Source organism: Stenella coeruleoalba, assembly GCF_951394435.1.
Source record: "Stenella coeruleoalba genome assembly, chromosome: 9".
Lineage (NCBI taxonomy): Eukaryota > Metazoa > Chordata > Mammalia > Artiodactyla > Delphinidae > Stenella > Stenella coeruleoalba.
Genome location: NC_137155.1, coordinates 103,680,886 through 103,700,962, shown reverse-complemented (window position 1 = coordinate 103,700,962; position 20,077 = coordinate 103,680,886). Strand labels below are relative to the sequence as shown.

Here is a 20,077-nt window from a genome sequence, read left to right as displayed (position 1 = left end):
GGGGCTGCTCTTCGTTGCAGAGCGTGCAGTTTGTTGCGGCGGCTTCTCTTGCTGCGGAGCACGGGCTCTAGGCGTGCGGGCTTCAGTAGTTGTGTCTCATGGGCTTAGTTGCTCTGGGGCATGTGGAATCTTCCCGGACCAGGGCTCGAACCCGTGCCCCCTGCATTGGCAGGCGGATTCTTAACCACTGAGCCACCAGGGAAGCCTCAAGAAGACCCATTTTTAAAGAAGAATGCCAGTTAATAATGTAGGAGGGATGACAGGACTAGAAAATGACCATTTTGCAAGTAATAATTGATCCTGGCAAGGATCATTAACGCCTGCCTGACCCACTAGGCGAAATATTGGTGGGAACAGGAAACACACGTTTTGCCACATTTTTTTCCTTTGTAAGATGTCCTTAACTTTTGGTGATTAATTTCCCTTAATAATTACAAAGGTAAAAACGTACCTTTGCCCTGGGGAGGTCTGCTGGCCTCGACTGTAATTAGCGTGGCCAGTTGTGAGCTTCGTACTGTCTGTCCCGAGACGCCAGTGTCACCGGGCTGTGATTTTCCCAACCATGGTTACGTGGAGCCCACCAGGATTTGTTGTGACAACGGCCAGGACTCTTCAAAGCCCAGTTTCGTGAGAAATTTTAGACGGGGGTGGGTGTTGTATACTAGAAGAGAAATAAAAGGAAATGTAATGTTTGAACCTTGATTGTATTTTGTCTAGGAAAAAAACAGCTATAGAAAATTCAGTTTCAAACAACTGGCAGTATGAAAACGGAATTGTCTGCTGGACTCTGTCACTAAATGCATATTCATGTTCTCAGGTGCGGTAATGGCATCACCAGGAATGGAGAATGAGGGGTCGGGAGTCACGTGTCATGATGTCTGTACTTCCAGTCGATGCCATCAAAACGTGTGTGTGCATAAATGGATGTGGATTAGATATAAAAAAGAGAAAAAGCAAATGTGGCAAGTGTTAACAATGGGCAAACCATAAAAATAAAAGCAGAAGAATTTGCCCTCTTTCTTTGGAAACACTTCTGACAAAGTAAAATGAAACAAATAGTCCATTTTAAACGGTTTTCTATAGAAAATAATTCTTAAATGCTCTTCATCATTTTTACCTCGGCCTGAAGTGAATCCCGCCCGGGTGTCATATTTCACTGGGCCCTCAAGGGGCGTCCCCTGCCACCACTCTGGTCTGCAGGAGCAGACCCAGGTGGGCGTGAGCGCAGGCGAGGGAGGAAAGGGACCGCTGGCTGGGTCCCCAGGGCGGGAATAAAGGACACAGACCACGCTGGGGGCGGGAGTGGGGGTCAATCTCCTGCAGACTGGTATTTGAGAGTGGGAAAGTGCCGACGCGATAACCCCCAGAGGCCGTGGCCATGTGTCTTGCTTTGGACGTGCTCAAGGTCAAAATCGCTCTGCTCCCGAGGCCGGTGGACACACACAAGGCATTGTTTTCCAAACACACACAACCCTGGGTGTTCTGAAGTCACCTTTGCAGGCTTAGAACATTTTAAACTGGTCCCCATTTTCCCTTTCATCATCTTATCATGCAAACATCATTTTTCATCATTTATTCAGCGCCACTCAAGATAAATGTCATCTTGTGAACTTGACCCCTTTCCCGCCAGCTCTGTCAATGTAGAATATGATGTGATACGAAATGTAAGGGTGAGAAAGAGAAAACTCCCGATTCCCAGGCCAATATTACTTTCCCAAGAAAAATCTAAGTTTTACTGACCTTTCGTTACACTCTCTGAACATGTGTGCATGGAGGTGTTCCCTACACACCTGCTCGTGCTTCGCACTCGGGGAAGACGTGAGGCCCCCGGAGGCTCACAGCATCTTTGTTCACGTGTGGCTGCTGCCTGGAGTTGCCTCCGCTGTTACAGAGCTACTACCCCCAGGATGGGTCTGAATTGCTGGCTGATGATCCCCAAAGCCCAACTCCCGGGCCCGTTTCCAGGCCCTCCCTCGGTTTCTGCTCTCTGCATGGGGAGCGCCCAGCATCCTGGTCTTGGCTTTCTCCTCGTAACTCAAGTCTCCTCGAGGGGTTCCAACTCCCTGCCCCCAGCTCCAGTGGTGTGTTTGCACCCTCAACCCCGACCCCGATGTTGGCAAGCCACCGGGGGCGTCCCGAACTGCCCCCCACCCGCGCCCCTCCCCCTCTTCACTGAAAGGCACCAACTTCCCGTGCGTGTCCATCGGAAACGTCTCCAGTCTTCCTTCGCACGGCTGCTCTCCTAGGCCGGAACCATCACTTCCGCCTGGAAGGTCACGAGGACCACCTACCTGGTCTCTGCCACCAGCCTGCCCACGTGCTGACCCACCACCTTCCTTCGTCCAGCAATATTCTCGAAAACACAACTTCGATGATCTGACTTCCTTGGCAATAATCCTTCGATGGTTTCCTATGGTTGAGAGGATAAATCCCCAACTCCTCAGCATGGAGAAAGTGGTCCTCACAACCAGGTTGCAAGTGCCTGTCCTGCTGTCTGTCCTGGGTCCCAGGGCCCCACACGGCCAGGCTCCACACTCTCGACCCCCTGCTGGTGCCCTCGTGTCCTCCGAGTGCCCCCTCAGCCCCTCTTGGAAGAGCACGTCACGTCCCAACGTCACGTCCTTTGAAAGCTCTCCGTCCCTGAGCGCTGGGAATAGCTGGCTGTCCCCATCACTCTTTGACTACAGGACCTGTCCTGTTAAATGATGGTTTTGAACACTTCAAGCTGCCCCAGGTCTCAACTCCACGTGTGGCACCCAGGAGGCCCCCAGCAAACGTTGGCTGCGATCAAGTCCCAACTCTTAACTCGGGTCCTCCTAAAGAGAGGCTTTGAGCTGACGTAATTCAGAGACACCACAGCCTGAGCACAAAAAACAGCCACACACACAACTGGAAAAGTTGAAACTGAATTACAGACGGGCTGAGAGTCAAGAGCAAATGTCGGGTGCTGAATCCCACCACACCAAGTAACACCTGAAGGGGACGCACAGCATCCTGCCGTGACATCTCGGCCGGGATGCTGTCTGTGCCCACAGGTCAGCAGCCTTGTGCCCAGAGCTCTCGGTGACTGATGCCACTGCCACCCAGGCCCAGGACGCAGGCTCTGGTCACGGTCAACAAGCAGGGCCTTCCCTCCATCCCTTCCGGCTCTTCCCGCTAACCCAGGGGCACCTCACCAGTGAAGTAAACCAACAGAAGCAGTGTCACTGCTTTACAGTAAGGCCTAATTATTATTTTTTACAAAAGAGGCAGAAGTGATTTGAATTAGGTTAATTATTTTCATGAAAAGACACTGGAACGTTTTAGACCTCTGAAGAATGTGTTCTGCATATGAATGCTTTATGAAAATTGTTTATTTTGCAATAACTTAAAACTTAAGGAAATACTATAAAAATATACTTCATGTGTATAAACTTCACCCAACAATGAACACTTTGCTTCACCTGCTTTCTCTCTGTCCATGAGCACAGGAAGGGAGGGAGAGAGCCGCTATATCTTAGGTGCATCCTGAACATTCATCCCTCGCAGGCGCTTCTGTTCCGTGCGTGTTTATATCCTGAGAACACCGCTCAGCAGGCGGGCACCTGCTGTGTCCAGTGTCTGTCTGGTGACTTCAAAGTTGTTCGGGAAGGTGCATCACACCTGGACTCGATGGGTCTAAGTGACAGACACTCGCGGGGAAGGAAGATGTCCTTTCCCACGTCAGAACTTCAGGTGAGGAACCAGGATCGTCCCCCCGCTGTGCTGCACCCACACCTGCAAGGCTTGAGTCAACTGCTGACTCTTCCAGAACACGTGCCTTCCAAGTACTTGAAATAATCAAACCTCAGGAATGTTTAACTGACGGTTTCTGAACTTTTAACCAATACATAAAAGATAAATAAAAACGCCATCCATTTCTTTGTAACTGCACCCTCTAGAGGCTTGTCTGTTAGAAAATTAGGCACCGGCACACCCCCTGGGCAGCATCATCGCTGCCCGGGGCCCGCCCCTCCCTCCCTCTCCCCTGCCTCCTAGAGATATAAACATAGGTATTTGAAGACAGTTCAAAACACAAATACCGAAATAGAGTTGTTTTTTGGTTTGTTTTTGTTTTTTTTTGCGGTAGGTGGGCCTCTCACCGTTGTGGCCTCTCCCGTTGTGGAGCACAGGCTCCAGACACGCAGGCCCAGAGGCCATGGCTCATGGGCCCAGCCGCTCCGCGGCATGTGGGATCTTCCCGGACCGCGGCACGAACCCATGTCCCCTGCATCGGCAGGCGGACTCTCAACCACTGCGCCACCAGGGTAGCCCCAAAATAAGAGTATTTTAAATACGACAGACTGTGCTGCGGCCCCACATCGCAGGCGAATGAGCACCCCTTGGCCCCTGGCCCCGGCTACGGCCTCAGGGACGCCCTCCCCTGCAGGGCCCCGGCGCAGAGCTCGGCTCTCTCCCGCAGTGCGCTGGCCTCCTTGGCGCCCCCGTGGGCCTGCCCGCCCTTCAGCAGGAAGTGGCTGATGAAGAGCTTCAGGCCCTCCCGCAGCAGGCCCAGCGCGGGGCTGTCGGACACCCTGAGGAGGAAGGGACACGCGTCAGTGACCAGCCGGCCCCCGTCTCAGCCCTAGGGACCCCGAAGCAGGGGACATACCTAGTTTCCATCTGGTCAGAATTCTCAAGTAAGAACTTAATATCCTATCTGTCAGAAATCATTTTCTGTTTGCTATTAGGCAAGTCTCATGTTCCCCAAATTAATGTTCAGGATATTATTGAAATTAAAACTGAAAAACTACATGTAAGTACAACAAACTTGCTTTTATAAAACAACACAGGTGAAAACAATTTCTCTCCTCTTTCCCACGTTTTATCGAGAGAGCTGGGAACAAACCTTCCAAAAATTAAACCAAGGTCTTCAACTTCCGTTTCCATGAGCAGCATATGTAACACTTTTCGTAAAAAGTGGACTCTGGGTTTGTCCAATTCACTGAATTCAACGACCTAACAGTCCGGATAAAAAATAATAAAGTTACACCGTGGAGCCAACTCTGCAGTGATTTCTGACTATAGTTTGAGTAAAAAACTATCGCTCCCCTTGCCCCTCAACTAAGGCTATTTCCAGTTTTATAAAATGAACAGCTGTCATTTGACGCGGGGCCCTGGGACCGCTGGTGCACTGCTGCAGGGCGTGCACACCACTGGTGAGAGCAACTCGGCAGTGCTGAGTCAGGTCCAGGGGGCTGATGGGTACCTAGCGAATCAGGAATCTCATTCCTGGGGTTGAAACGTAGATTATCTCCATGCCTTAAAGAAACTATCCCCTAATTAAAACCATACACATACACACACACACACAATTTAGACCCAGAAGAGACTAATTCCTATATATGACAATCATAGTATACTTATACAGTGGAATACTATACAGCAGTAATAAAACCTAAGGACAGAACTGCAGATATCAACATGGATAAATTTCAACCTTATGCCAAATTAAATAACTGTAAAAGGACATCAAAAGCCTGGTTAACCACATGCAGACACATACAGCCAGAGTGCTGCCTACAGCCAGAGCCCCGTGAGGTACGGAGGGGCCGGGCTGCCTCAAGGAGTCTCCAGGACCTGCTGCATCTGGGGGACATGCCACATCCTGTTCCATTCTGAGCTCAAACTCAAGTGAACTGAAGGCAAGACTCCCCCCAGCAAGGAGAAGGCACTAGCTCTCCGTGTTGTAAGTTCTCCCCAGTTCTGGAATGTGGGACGAGGCTCTGGCCCTCCTTTTCAGTACAGTAGCCAAAACCCAAGGGCACATCTCTAAGGAACATGCAGTTAACTCGACCGGCGCTCTGGTGAACAAATACATCAACACAGACGGGAAACCGCAGCCTAGCCTGTCCCAAGGATCAGGAAGCGGAAGGCAAGAGGCCGGGCCCCCAGCTATGCCTGCCCCTCAGCTTCTCCCATAGTCCACACCCTCAGGACCCCCAGACCCCCGAGGTCCTACTGCCCAGGCCACCGTAACCCGCCTCTCATGTCTAGGCTTTGCTGCCCACCCCAGACCACCTCCAGAGCATCTGCGTTTCATCGTCTCTGACGAGTCAACGTGGGAATTCAACAGGGGCGAGGATGCCCCTGCTCTAAAAGACGTGCCACAGCCAAGGGAGGAGTGGCAGAAGCACAGCTTCTGTACAGCTCCCACATCCCCACTTCTTCCTGACGGAGCAGCGGCCGCCGCGGGACTCATGATGGCCTGTACACGCACCGCAAGTCCCGAGACTGATTCACGTAAAGGAGCAGACAACCGCGATGGCGCCTTGAGCTACCAGGCAAATTTACACCGCGTGCTCGTCTGGCGATTTCCTGTGATGGTCTGATAATGAGAGTGTTTTCCAGGTGAGTCAGGATCTAAGGAAACGCATATTCTTAAGGTACCAAACATACAGAATTACACCTGGCCCCTGAACTCGGCTTTGGACTGTGCAGTCCACCTACATGAGGATATTTTTCACTAAATACGCACTGCAGGACCACACGCTCCAAAGTTGGTTGAATCATCACGTGTGGAACCAGGATTTGGAGGCCAACTGTAAAGTTACACTCGGGCTACGACTGTGCAGGGGGTCGGCGCCCCCGCGCACCCCCGGGGCTCAAGGCTCAAGCGCACGCTATCACTTTCAGCGCTTCAAATCAGCTCGCACATTACACACACCTTTAGAATGGAAAGCGGCAGTGACTTGGTCTTCAACAAGTGGGCCACCAGGTGAACCAAATTAGAGAAGTTAGTGGCTGGCAGAGTTTCTAAGTCCCGAAATTTGTCCCATATGCTGAACTGGAATGTCATCTAATATAAAACAAAGAAAAACAACAACAAAAGAAGGTAAAATTCAACAAATTATTAGAATAAATCACTAAAAATATAATCCAAAGGTACTGTATTCAGTTACTTAAAATATCCTAAAAATCAAGACTTTTTAGAAGCAACTACACTCTCCTTTCCTATATACAGTATTTTGAAATAGCTTCACAGTAATTTCTTTCTATTACAGTATTTTCCCTTAAATCAGCAGAAACATTAGAAAAAGATGGTGCAACATAAACCAGAGGCACTCGCCGATTAAGTGGGTCGTGACCCCTCATTTGTGACAGGGAAAGGTGACATGGGGACACGGCTCAGGTTGTGCGACCCTCTGCACACAGCTCTTGGCCGGGGTGGCCCCTGACTCAGGGCCCGCATCCCAGGTGGGCCGAGTCAGCCAGAGTGGTTAGACAGGAGAGTGGGACACAGGCAGCCTGCCTCCCAGCTGTCACCTGAAAGCTCCTCGCGTAGTCACAGAACTTGCCCGCCAGGAATGCGTAGAAAGGGTTGTACGTTCTCTCTTGCAGACAGCAGTCTATGAGGACATGAACGATTTCTCTCTCCTGCTGATCCTTAAGCCCCAGCCTGTAAGACAGGAAGAGCGAGGGCTAAACCTTCAATTTGCCGAACTTCAACAGCTTGAAGGCAGAAATCTCTCAGAGGAACACATCCTGTCTGGCAGTTTGGTTAAGTGGGCCGAGTAGACAGGGCCAGGTAGCAGGACTGGAACTCCAGGCCGTGTCCCAGCCTCTGGCCTCAGGGTTTCCAACAACGTGGCAGAATGAGGTGACCCCAGGCTCTACAAAGGCCTGTCACTGGTGACCGACCAACAAGAAACAGGGCCTCAGCTGTGGGCCCTTCTTGTTTCTTTTTTTTCCTAAAACGTATGGTCTGGTTTGCACGCAGTAAAATCCATCCTTTTAGTGCACAGTGTTGACTGTGGACAAGGATTCGTAGTCCTACAGCATTTCCCCTGCATTTCCTTCTGAACTTGAAGCAAATAAAGGAAAATTAATTATTAGACTTTTTAGACGTACTTTGTACACAGATGCTTTTCAATCTCATTACAACTAATTATAGAAGTTGTAATATAATTACAACTAAATTAAACAGGAAGTTTAATTTAGACGTAATCGGAAAGACAACTTTAACAGGAAGGCTTCAAGCAACTCATGACAAACAGCAACCACCGGGAACTGTCGGGTGGTTACCTGATGTTTTCCAATCAAAACAGATCATAAACTGTCCTAATCTGGAGCTACCAGCGGTCAGTTAGCAGGAGCTGGACTGCAGCCCGTGGCGTGGGGCAGCGGGTGGGAAGGGGCAGGGCCCCCAACTCAACAACAGAGCAGAGGCTCGCACACAGGCTTACTTCAGGAGCTTCTCGAATGCATCCAGAAAGTCTTCACTAGTCATAACTGTACAAAATATGTTTCTCCTGATGTCGGTGTTCATTCTCTGCTTTCGGGCGAGCTCCAGTATCTTCGAGCTAACCTGAAAAGAGGGACGACCGGGCGTAGGTCATACAGACGTTTCGGTGAAAGTTGTTCTTTGGTTTAGCGTAGTCACTAAGTTTCTAAGAAGTAATATGTGTAACTCTGTGGCTTGACCAAGGCTAACTGTAAGGTGTGCGTAAATACACGTATGTAAACGCGGACCCTTTATTCCTGAGCAACCCCCCCGGCACCCCACAAAGGAAAACCAGCAAGAGGCAAAGCAAGCCCGCGAGGAGAAAACCGCTGGATCTGGGAGGCTTCGCGGGAGCAGCGGGTCTGCCAGTCCAAGTACCAGTGGAATGAAGGAGAGGTGAGAGGTAAGCGCTGCGGCCGGGGGGAGGGGGGCCAGGACGGCGGGGAGGGCGGGGAGGCCAGGAGGCCTGAGTGATCGTCCTGCGGTCCCCTCACTCCACTCAACGTTGAAGTCCCTTTCCTAACATTTTGAGACTTTAAAAGGAAATAACAGAAATGGAATTAAATGATGTCACAAAGCAGCAGCTACTTCTATAAGGTCTTCAAATAAACCCAGGGAAAGCCGCGTGGGGACACAGGTCACATGCTGGGTGGTGGCGAGCACGGGTCACGTACCGTCCCCGTGAGCTGCTTCCGCGGGGTCTTCTGCTGACCGCTGTCGATCATCGGGGCGCCACTCCAGGCGGACCCCACGATCCACCAGCGCCCAGTCCGCTCGGCGTTCAGGATGCTGTCCCAGGAGACGCGGAGCTGAGTCTCTGTCCCCGAGCCAGCGCCTCGCAGCTGATTGAGAAAACAGCAGCCAGGGGAGGCCGCGGCAGCTCAGAGCCTGGGCAACAGCGACCCTGGCTCTTTCCAGCTCGGGTAACAGCGTTTCTGGTGCGTGAGAGCTGTGATGGGTCACTGACAGCTGGGACAGCTAACCAGTTAGGAATGATGCCAAAGTTTGAGGTAAACTCTCAGAGTGTGTGCTTGGGCTTTGTGGGTCTATCACCCAAAACGCTTGTCTTAGAACAGCTGTCACGGGGTGGGAGTGGGGAGAGAGGCTCAGACTCAGGCAGGAGGCGCGCCCCAAGGGCCGGCAGTGAGGACTCCACCAGCAGGTGCCTGGGACCTGCCAGAGGAGGCCACTCTGGGTCTGACTGGTGCCCAGGCCGAAGGGCTCGCCCGTGGGCCCCACGCTGAGAAGCTCTGGGGAGCTTAAACAGACGAGCCCCCCACTCCCCAGGCTGGCCTCCCTGGTCCTGGTGGGACCCCGGCCCGGGCCCTGTTCCAAAGTGATCAGAGGTCCTCCCGCAATTCTCTGGCGCGGCCAAGGGCGGAGGGCTCAGCGTGGGGCGCACGCAGCTCACAGGGAGGGTCGCCCCACAGAAACGTGCAGTTGCCTTTCACGTCTGGGAATCCCCGCTAACTGAGCAGGCACCTGACCTGTGGCTCCACCGCCCTCCGGAACTTCACGGGGGTTGGCGCAGACCCGGCAGCGCAGGCGGCCAGGAAGGAGGGTGCCTACCAGGGCTCTCTGCAGCTTCCGCAGCCTCTCCAGGGGCTCGGGGTCGTAGCCCGGGATCTTCCGCACGTCGTTGTTCTTCAGGGCCAGCAGCGTCTCCAGCATGAAGCGAACCTGGAGACAGACGCGAAAAGCCATTATCTCAAACGCCGGAAACCAAGGACGCTTCACCGTGGGGAGAAACACACCGCCTCTGCGCACATGGTCACCGCCGCCCAGGACGGGGCACGGGCGCCTCTGGGAGAGGCTGCACCAACCTCAGCAGCCGCCCAGGCCTCCCCGGCCGAGAACAGAAATCCCTCTCCCGCCCCGCGGGCCGAGAACACGCCCGGGCCGCGCGCCCTTCCACCCCCACTGGCCCCTGGTCTCAGTCGCACTCCTTCCCCACCGCGTCTGCAACCCCTTCCCACTCCTGGCCTTTTTGCTTTCCTAACTTTTAAACTGGAAATGACATTGTACTTAGAGAAGACTTTCAAGGACAGCACAAAGACTTCTCACAGACCCTGTCTGAGACTCCCCCCAACGTTCACTTCAGCTGAGACATAACTCACATGCCAAGCGTCCACTGAGCACACTCGGGGTTGTGCAGCCGTCACACGATCAGTTTTAGGACGTTTCTGTCAGCGCTCAAGGACTCCAAACCCACCCAGTCACCCCCCAGCCCAGCTCCTCCAGCTTCAGGCCAGCCCGAGCCAAATGCCTGTGTCTGCCGTGTCTGTTTTAAACGTGACCCCCGAGCATTCAACACAGGGACAGGGTCTTCGCTGGGACCCGCCCCCATGATCTTCCTCTCCCACCTGGAGCCGCACCCCGCCCCCTTACACAGCAACTCCACCACCACCTCCGCGGCCCCCAGGACCCTCAGGGGGCTCGGCCTACACCTCCCTCCTCACAGCTAACCCGAGCCCTCACCTCAGCATTTTAAAAATGGGCCAGTCTTCCTGTCCAGTCTGCGTCTCCTGAACAAACTACTGCCCACCTGCAGGGCCAAGCTGGTACCTGGGGTGACCTCTGACCCCTCCCTCTCTCCCCTTCCCCCCACCAAGTCTGGCCACCGCTATGTCCTAAACCCAGGTCCACTGCAACTCTGCTGATCACCGCCCCAACCCCCGAGGTGGCTTCTCTCTTTCCTAGTTGTAGCCAAAGTGACCTCAGCATGAAAATCTGCTCAGAGCCCTTCACGTGCCTCTGGGATAAAATCCCAGTTCCCTGCGAGGTTTACGAGGCCCCGAGGCCGGCCCCTGCCCTGCGCCCCTGATGCCTCCCCACAGGGACGCTTTCCTTTTTCCTCAAATGAGCCCTTGCCCCGCCCAGGGGTTCCCATGACTCTCCCGTGCCCCTCAAGTCTGCAGACCAGCAAACAAGGTAGCCACCACGAGCCCCACTTTCCAGACGGGGAAACCGAGGCCTGGAAGCCTCGGTCCCTTCGCTGCCGAGTGGAAGAGCTAGAAGGCCGAGTGGGCTAACCGCCCCACCCCCCGGCCCCTCGCCTTCCCAGTAAACCTCTTCTGAATGGCTGAATGTTAAATAGATCGATTCTTAAATTCACAAGAGTAAAGACGCAAGGTTTGCTCACACCTTGAAGATGAAGCCACAAAACCAGATGAGGCAGAAGATAACAGGGCTCATTACGAGATGAAATGCAATATTCACCCCAGATACTCGTGTTTAAGTTCTGGTCAGTGTGAGCGTTTAGGCAGTTAGGAAGCCGGGCAGGTGACGCACTCATACCCTGGTCTGGTCCCGGAACTTTCCGCCTGCCCCGCTGGCTTTGGCCTGGGCCTCAGTGATCAGTTCCTTAAGCGACAAAGCATCATCTTTTCTCAAGGAAAAGCCCACATTTTTCAGCATTAACAGGATCAGTTCGATATCTTTTTCTGTGAAAGTTCCAATAAGTTTTCTCAAAATGTCAAAGATGAGGAGAGACTGCACCACGTGGAAGTTATATAAATGGGCGATGATGGTGAACAGGTTGTCACACTCTTTCCCGTCACATCCGCTTTTATAGACGTCAGCAAACTTCCTCACCACAGCCTCCAAAAAGTGCGCACCGACCTGGATGAAGAACAGAAAAAACGTTACTGCAAACGTGTAAGAATCAAGTTAGCAAGTCATTCTCAGGGGTCCTTCTTTTAACTTCAACGCATGTTGAAAGAATTAGTACTTTTAAAATGAACACATAAAACGTACATGTGGCAGAATACGAACTCCAGCAGGGCAAAACCTCTAAAAACACAAGTGTGAGTGCCCAGTGCTTTACAGAGGAAAACACCACACCACAAATGACGCAGAGCAGGGTGCCCAGCGCACACCTTCCCTCGAAGTGCACCATCTTGTCCTTAGAATCAACGAGGTGCTGTTCCGGCCAGCAGCCATTCTGGTCCCTTGGAAAAATGAAATCGTCAAGAATGTTAAGGACACATCCGTGTCTCTAAAAATGCACTACTATCCAACATGGCTCACTTCTCCAGCCTGGTTGGGCCTGGAGGAAGAAGGCGGGAGTGGGTGCCCGGCGGTGGCAGAGCGATGGCGACTCTCCAGCTGAGACACGGGGACGCGGATCACCGCAGCCGTGCTGGACCCTTGAAGGCGGACCGGGCCCAAGAGTCACCCAGTGACAGAACTAGAGGGTGTGGCCACTCACTGGACGGGAAAGATCAACCTTCTGCGTAACAGCAGCTGACCGAGCTTCTGACGGGGACGGTTCATCCGTGAGCAGCAGCAGAAGTGCAGGCTGGGCGGAATCACTGTAACCTATGGGCTTCCCCGCCGTCCAGCGGTTAGCGCTCCGCGCTTCCACCGCAGGGGCACAGGTTCAAGCCCTGGCCGGGGAACTGAGATCCCACAAGACACGAGGTTGGGGGGAAAAAAAAGAAAAAAAAGCCTTATAAAGCCTGAACCGTAGGACACCTGGGCAGGGCTGGTCATAGAAGCAGGAGTGGTAGTTAAAATCCCGGGTGAGGATGAGATCAACCGGACAGAGTGTCGCAGGAAAACATACACGTCACTGCCAAAACGCAACAACATAAATGCTAGAGGAGCCCAGAGAAAGGCACCAGATCGGCAGGAGGGAAGAGTGACTTCGCAGAGGCAGCTCTGACAGACTGGATGTGTTCTTTAGTTTCTGAAGACCTGAGAATAAACAACTTTAACCTATTAACTCCCAATTCAAGCCTCTTCTCTAAAGATAAACCTGAAGAATATACTCTCCTATCATGACCACTATATTACATTCAAATACAACTTTAAAATAGAAATTAGAATTCTGTGGACATCAAGAAAAATTCAGGTATAAAATATACTCAGGTATGTTTTCAATCACACAAATGGAATTATTTAATCATATCAAAATCTGTCAAAATCACAGATTCCATTTAATGTCTTCAAAATAAAATATAAGAGTATAGCATTAAAAAATAGGAATAACATTCACATTGCTAAAGTTATTTAAACAAATAAATTAATTCTGACTTGGGGATTTTAACACAAATCGGCACAGACCTGAGTTTTGATTTTTCAGCGACTCAGAAGCAACTCAGTAGCTGACACCACGGCTTCGTAACTCACGCTCCTCTTTGCATGGATTCCTGTGAGGATGCTTTTCTCATCACAGGCCTGAGAGAAGTTCAGTGGAACCAGAGTTGGGGCAGCTCAGCCTCCTCTGGCACCAGTTTTAGTGGCTGTCGCTAGCTGAAGTCCCCTCACAACTTGCCCTGGAATGATCACTTCAGCTGTCCCTCATGCTGTTAGTGAAGGTTTAAATGAGAAGTGGGACCAATAATCTCCCATTTTCAAATGCAGGGGATTCCTGATATTGTGTAGGTGGTCAGGGTCTACGGCCTTTTCTGTAATTCAATGAAATGCTGTATGTATTGAAACCGTTTTTTTTTTTTTTGCGGTACGCGGGCCTCTCACTGCTGTGGCCTCTCCCGTTGCGGAGCACAGGCTCCGGACGCGCAGGCTCAGCGGCCATGGCTCACGGGCCCAGCCGCTCCGCGGCATGTGGGATCCTCCCGGACCGGGGCACGAACCCGTGTTCCCTGCATCGGCAGGCGCTGAAACCGTTTTGATTGTCAAGTACTCCGGGATGGTCCAGGAGGACCGGGGGTGCACTAGGACAGCCTATAATGGCATTGAATGAATCGTGGCCATCACAGGGCACTAGGAAGGGATCCAGTGATTCCATTACGCTTTGTAATGAAGAGAAGGGACCCACAGCCCTTAGAAATCAAACAATTATGCAATTCCCTAAACAGCTGGTGCAGATTAGCTGAGGAGAGTCTGCTGTTCAGAAGTCTCGGGGCCCACGCCCCCTCCTCTGTCCTCGCCTCCCTGTGCCCAGGAGGTCCCAGAGTTGCCATCTTTCAAAGTTCTCACTGGGACTTCCCTGGTGGTCCAGTGGTTAAAGAACCTGCCTTCCAATGGAGGAGATGTGCGTTCAATCCCTGGTCGGGGAACTAAGATCCTACGTGCCATGGGGCAAGTAAGCCCGTGCTCCAGAGCTCCTGCGCCACAACTAGAGAGAAGCCCGCGCGCTGTAATGAAGATCCCACATGCTGTGACTAAGACCCGGCCCAGCAAAATAAATAGATAAAAATAAATTTCAATAAAATTTTGACAGCAAGTTCTTACAATATGACCTCGGCTAGAGGAGAAAAGCGTGGCCCAGAGGTTTCTCTCGGGAGGGTGACGGAGCCTGCAGTGGGAGGAAGGGTGGAACTCCAACCACGAAGCGGCTCACAAGCACTACTTTAACGAGCACTTCCCCGGGCCAGGCTCCTGCATATGCTCCCAGCCTCCCAGCCTGAAGCCGCCAGACCAAGCCCCCAGGGGAGGGTGGGCAGGCAGGTCACCAGGTGGCTGGTCTCCCCACCCAGCACTGCCCTCACTGCTGAGCCTCTAGCAGATGGAAGGAGAAGGCCTTCTGGAAAGTCTGTGCTCTTTAAAGTAAGCCCTGGACAGCCCCACCCTGTAAGACCCCAAATGGTTTTCAAGACCATAATTGTGAGCAAGTCCTAGAAAAGTGGGAGGGGTGTGAAGAGTGCGCGGCAGGGGGAGGTCCACAGCCCGGCCTTCAGGGGCTTTGCTGCGTTTGCAAAGCGGGGCTAAATAAACACCCGCCCCACTCATCCTGCTGGGAGTCCGGAGGACTTACACCAGGGGATCAGACCTGCAGTGACACTTTGCTGCCGAGGTCTGTTCCTGGGAGGAGGGCAATCAGAAGGCAGAGGGGCTCAACACCAGCCACTAAAAGACACTGTCCCACATAAAGACCCTAAGGGATCATCGAGTTCTCTGGTAAATATAAAGCTCATCTGGAAAATTACACCTCGCTGGCCTACTCACTCACTCACGCGTCTGTCCACCTCAGTGTAAAGTCCTGTAACCAGACCGATTTCCCTCAACAACCTGCAAGCGGCCACGCGGAGGGAGTGGAGGCTGACCAGGAAGGTTCCGATCTCACTGTGGGAGGTGACAAAAGAGGACCCGGGACGAGGTGGGCCTCCCTGATGCCAACACAAGGGTCACTGGCCAAGGACCAAGAACACGGGGCGGGCCGGATGGCACGGGGATGTATTTCCTCAGCAGCACCTGCTGGGTACCAGGCACCGCACAGGAGATGCCTTAGACGCGGTGTCCGCTGAATCCCGACCAAGGCCCCACTTCACAGACACGGGCAGGTCTGTGGCCCACCCAGGGGCACCGAGGCTCCAAGCCCAGGCACTGTCACGTGTCCCCTCGCTTCGTGCCCAGTTTTACCTCACATTCCGGTGGCCTCTCGCTCAACACAAAGCCCTGCGCTCTGAACAGCTGAAACAGTCACTGTTTCCATGGGGAATACAGAGAAGACGAAGGCAAGTCCACGACGTCAGCCCAGAGTGACAGAACTAACAGACAATAAGGCCATGTCAGAAGGGACCAAGCGCAAAAGCAGAAGTTGGCCAACGTCACGTAGCTGCCGAGTGTGGTTTAGGATGATACAATACAGACAAGGTGGCCTTGAGCCGTGTCAGCTGATCACTGACACAAGCAGCACTTGGACAGCTAATGGCTGGAGAGAGGCAGCCCTACCTCGATGCCAACTGTGCAGTGAAGAATGCTGACCAAGAGGACATGCTCCATCACCAGCCTGGCGGGCATGGCCGTGTCCGGGGCGCACGCGCTCAGGAGGACGCCCGTCAGAGTGTCATTCATGTCCTTCCTGCTGTGGCCCATGTACAGCTCCTCCAGCTGGCCACTGATGGAGGCCAGGTTCGGCTCACTCAGCCTGCAGACAGTTGGAAAGACAGAGCGACAGTGCTGTTTCAAATCAAGAATTGTTTTTTTAGGTCAATTAAAAAAAATTGAAAAAGTTATTAATACTTCCAATAGATCCTCTTTTGTGTATGTATTTGATCCACGAACAATTCTTATCCTGTTCCAATAATCCAGTATATATGTACATAACACAGAATCTTCTGGAATCTTCAAATAACATTAACTGCTGTCCTTCCAGCTGAAATGCAGCCACAGTAAGGCACATGCAGGATTCCCTTCGAGACCACAGAGACTATGATGAGGATACTCCACTGATATCCTTACCCCATCTCCCCGGGCAGAGGGAGGGAACCATCGTTAGCACATCCGTATGTACTGTTGGAAAAAATCCCAACTTTTCCATTTTCTGCTGGCACAAAATCTTTTATTTCCTAACACGGAGATAAGGGCTCTACTGGGTAGGGATGGGAGGATGTACATGCACCGCAGCTGTGCTAACTCTGAACAGCGAATGGCACGTCCAGTAAAATTCCAGGATGCACCAAGAAGAGTGTTTTAACTAAAAAGAAATTAAAAAAAAAAAAAAAAAAAAAAAGGCAACGCAGGCTTTGGTTTAATTCCCAGAACCATTCCTGTGTTTTTAGGAAAGAGACAATCTCTTGAAGTTACACAATACACTGCCTCGAGGTTACCTGTTAATCAGACCTTTGACCTGTTTCTTGAGCCTCTCTAGTTCTTCCTTTTTCTGGGCATCCACTGTCTCCTCTTCTCGCCTCACGTGGGGTGGGATGTACTTTCCACCATTTTCACAAAGACTCTGCTTGAAAGGACAGAAATAAATTACAAAAAAATGTACATTGACTACGGCCCACCTTTCCCCTTGCTACACTCACACTTAGATATTAAATTCCCAAGAACTGGGAGAGGCTGTCACTACTGACTACTGCTGCTTCATGAACATCAGCTATCTCCCGAGTGCCCACTCTAGTCCTGGACAAGCACGCCATGGCCCGGACGATGGACATCATTATTTACATTAACATCAACGCTACATTTCATCAGCTTACTTTTCCCTCTGTAACTCTTCAGACTTGGCTGCGCCCCCGCCCCCCTTGTCTACCCGCCAGAGCCCCGTACTCTACACTTCTGCCAGCCTCAGTTCACAGTGGGCACGGCAGCACACAAACACCTAAATTAAGTGTATCACCAGTTTTGGAGAAAAAGCGGTCCAAAGTAATTTCAAACCTGCCAAAGCCAGTATCTAAATTTACATGACAAACTCAAAATCAACCCACTGCTCACTATTGCCTAGATTTTCAACTGAGAGGATTACAAGTCATTACCACCGACCAACACTCCCTGACAAGCCTTTAGGAGACAGACATTTGTAAGGCGTGATCCTTGCTGTCAGGCTTTAAGCTTAGCTGGAGAAAGCACATTTTCATACACAGAAACTTAATCTTAAGACACCCGTTAGTATGTCAGTTACACCGCCACAGGCTGTGAAAGAGACTTGGGAATAGTCAAAACTTAAAGTGCTAAGAGAGGAACTGGTAGCACTTGGGCACTGCTCAGAGTGCCAGGTGCTAAGGCACCAGGGAAAGAAATGAAAGACGCTTCACATCCTTCAGGAGGGGAAAAGATTCCCCAAGATGTCTGACCTTCACAGATAAACACAAACAGTGAGAAATCGCGGAAAGGCCTCGCAGACGAAGAAATAACGTACGCAGAGGCAGAAGGGTGAAATGGTGAGAAGTGGAGAAGGAAACACAAGCAACGCCATAAGGCCGCCTTCAAGGCGCGTGTGCAGGTGAAGCTGTTTTAACAGGCAAAGGGCCGGCGCGTGAGGCCTTGTCTGCTCTGCTGTGGGTTCTAAACCTGGTCGTCAGTGTGAGACTTTATCCAAGGGAGTCTCGGAGATCAGCTCTGTGTTTTAGAAGGATCCACCTCAGGAGCAGCTGGACAGAAAAAGGACTAGGTGTGGGCAGAGGTGACTCAGGGGTGTTCCAGGAGTCCCCAGGGTACACGGGAGGTGGGAACAAAGCTTGGGGGAGGGGAGTCAAAGTCAGGTTTGGAGACTGAGGCAGTAAACCGAGTGAGGATGTGGCCTTAGGACAACGGTGGGAACGGCCGGTAAGTCCCTGGGATAGAAAGGTCTCTAGGGATGTTTTCTCCCTGTCTCTTTATTGTGGAAATTTAAATAACCCGACAGACCCATACTCAGCTCAAACAATTATCAATACATCAACTGTGTCACTTCTGTCCCGTGTTCTGCCCCCCACCCGTTATTTTGAAGGAAATTCCAAAGGGCTCAGATTGTTCACAATCTAATACCTTATCGTTTGCGTCAACATCCTCCGCGGAACTTTCACTCCTGTCTTCATCTTCGGCAAAACGGACTCTCTTCTTCCTCCCTCCCCCCTTCGCCCTCCGGTCCGCTCCTCCGGCTTCCAGCTGTCCCGCCCCCGCCACCTGCGGGTCCTCCCCCTCGCTCTGCGCTCCCGCGTCTGCTGCCCGCTCGCCTTCGTCTTCCGCGTCCTGCTGCTCCCGTTCGTCCTCGCTGTCACCTTCGGGGAGTGCCTGTCCCGCATCCTCCTCCTCCTCCTCACTGCTGCTTTCATACCAGCCACTACTCTTCCCAGAGTCCAGGGCTCCCAGGATGTAGTCGAGCCCATCGCGGGCAAAGCTCAGAGGCACGGAGCTTCCGTCGCCCTTCTTTCTGCGCTTGTTCAAGCCGAGGCACCGCTCCAGCTTTCGGATCTCTCGGTCCTCCTCCTCGTTGGCCGCCAGAAGTGCCCGTTTCCGGGCTGCGGCTGCGGGGGCCTTCGTCCTGCCGAGGGGACCCCTGGCCTGGGCCTGGCCGGCCTTGGCCGGAACCGGGGGAGGTCGCAGCTCCTCGGACGGCCGCGAGGCCCGCCGTGGGGACGGCTGGCCGTCCTCCTCCTGCGTCGCCTCCGCCCGGGGGCCGCTCGCTCCGCCGCCGCCGCCGCCCGGGCCCGGGCCCTGCGCGGGGCCGGCCGTCCTCTGGAGCCGGCGCGCCTTCCTCAGGTGCCGCTTCTCCTTCCTCAGCTCCCTGCGGCTTTTCCTCCCGCCCGGCCGCACGCGTCCCTGAGCCCGGGGCCCCTCGCGGCCGCCGAGGGTCTCGCCCTCCGAGGTCGCCTGCACGAACTCCTCCACTGCTAGCTTTAGCCGCTTCAGGGCCCCGTCCCCGCCGCCCCCAGGTCCGCGGCGCGGCTTGCGCCCGGCGCGGCGCTTCCCGCGAGCCATGTGCCCCCGGCAGCCGCTCGGGAGCTGGACCGCAGCTCTCGCAGACGCCGCTACTTTCCAGGACGCGCGGACGCGCGACTTCCGGTCGGGGCCAGACTTCCGGGAGGAGAGCGGCGCGCTGCGCGGGGCGGCGTCCCCTGCTGGCGGGAGGGCGGCAGCGCAGGGAGCCGCACGGCTGCAAACGGTGCCTGCTGTTGAGGCTGTAAACTGTAACTTCCGAATGAGCACAAATACATTCTCGTTTAAAAACGAAAACTTTAGAGATTATGGTAAAGAAGGCTCCTAACGACGTTCCACAGCAGTAACCGCGCTTACGGGGTAGGGCTAGGGGTGGGGGTGGATCCTTGCGGACGCGTGTGCGGGTGGAGCGCGGCTGGAGCCATGGGAGCCACGCGGTGTGTTGCTGCGTGTTGCTCATGGGAAGCTTGGTCCTGAGCTCACTGCTCCTTTCACTCAACCTCAAGCCTCAGGTCCCACCGCGCTCCGCGTAATGACGCACCTATCCCGTATTAGGATTGCTGGGCTTTCCTGGGGTGATGTTCCCTGATTACCGCTCCATGGACAGCCGCCCCCCCAGAGTTCAAGTCCGCTGGAATTTGTGGACGTGACCTCGTGTGGAAATAGGGCCTTTGCAGATGCAAAGTTAGGAGGAGGCCTTGCTGCATTGGGCGAGCCCTACATCCAAAGACAGGTGTTCTTAAAAGGGAAATTGGGCCTCACAGCTCACACACAGGTAGAAGGCCG

The 20,077-nt window shown here is 53.1% G+C and overlaps 1 protein-coding gene across 3 annotated transcripts; it reads right to left on the bottom strand.

Moving 5' to 3' along the window:
- Positions 1-625: 625 nt before the first annotated feature.
- NOM1 (nucleolar protein with MIF4G domain 1) lies at positions 626-19,379 on the bottom strand. Of its 3 annotated transcripts, XR_013829815.1 has the most exons (13): positions 18,401-19,379; positions 16,759-16,886; positions 15,881-16,076; positions 11,540-11,863; positions 9,812-9,922; positions 8,917-9,084; positions 8,205-8,326; positions 7,285-7,417; positions 6,686-6,817; positions 4,868-4,977; positions 3,444-4,553; positions 2,292-2,410; positions 626-661 (listed from the first exon to the last, which is right to left on the bottom strand). XR_013829815.1 is itself a non-coding variant. In XM_079931807.1 (11 exons), exons 1-11 carry the CDS (start codon positions 19,331-19,333, stop codon positions 4,379-4,381), a joined length of 2,532 nt encoding a protein of 843 aa, XP_079787933.1. In that variant the 5' UTR covers positions 19,334-19,379; the 3' UTR covers positions 3,366-4,378. The 3 variants fall into 3 exon arrangements, 2 of the variants coding, with proteins under 2 accessions (XP_079787933.1, XP_079787934.1); XM_079931807.1 differs by lacking the exons at positions 626-661; positions 2,292-2,410 and having other exon boundaries at positions 3,366-4,553; XM_079931808.1 differs by lacking the exons at positions 626-661; positions 2,292-2,410 and having other exon boundaries at positions 3,366-4,553; positions 16,759-16,883.
- Between the last annotated feature and the right edge of the window lie 698 nt (positions 19,380-20,077).

Bases quoted from the DNA above. Each gene is read 5' to 3' on its own strand.
- NOM1 (XM_079931807.1), bottom strand. From the start codon at position 19,333: ATGGCTCGCGGGAAGCGCCGCGCCGGGCGCAAGCCGCGCCGCGGACCT. The intron at 11,864-15,880 runs GTAGGGCTGCCT...TTCTTCATCCAG, and splicing joins ACTGCACAGTTGGCATCGAG to GTCGGTGCGCACTTTTTGGA. The intron at 9,923-11,539 runs GTATGAGTGCGT...GTCTGTCTCCAG, and splicing joins AGTTCCGGGACCAGACCAGG to GTTCGCTTCATGCTGGAGAC.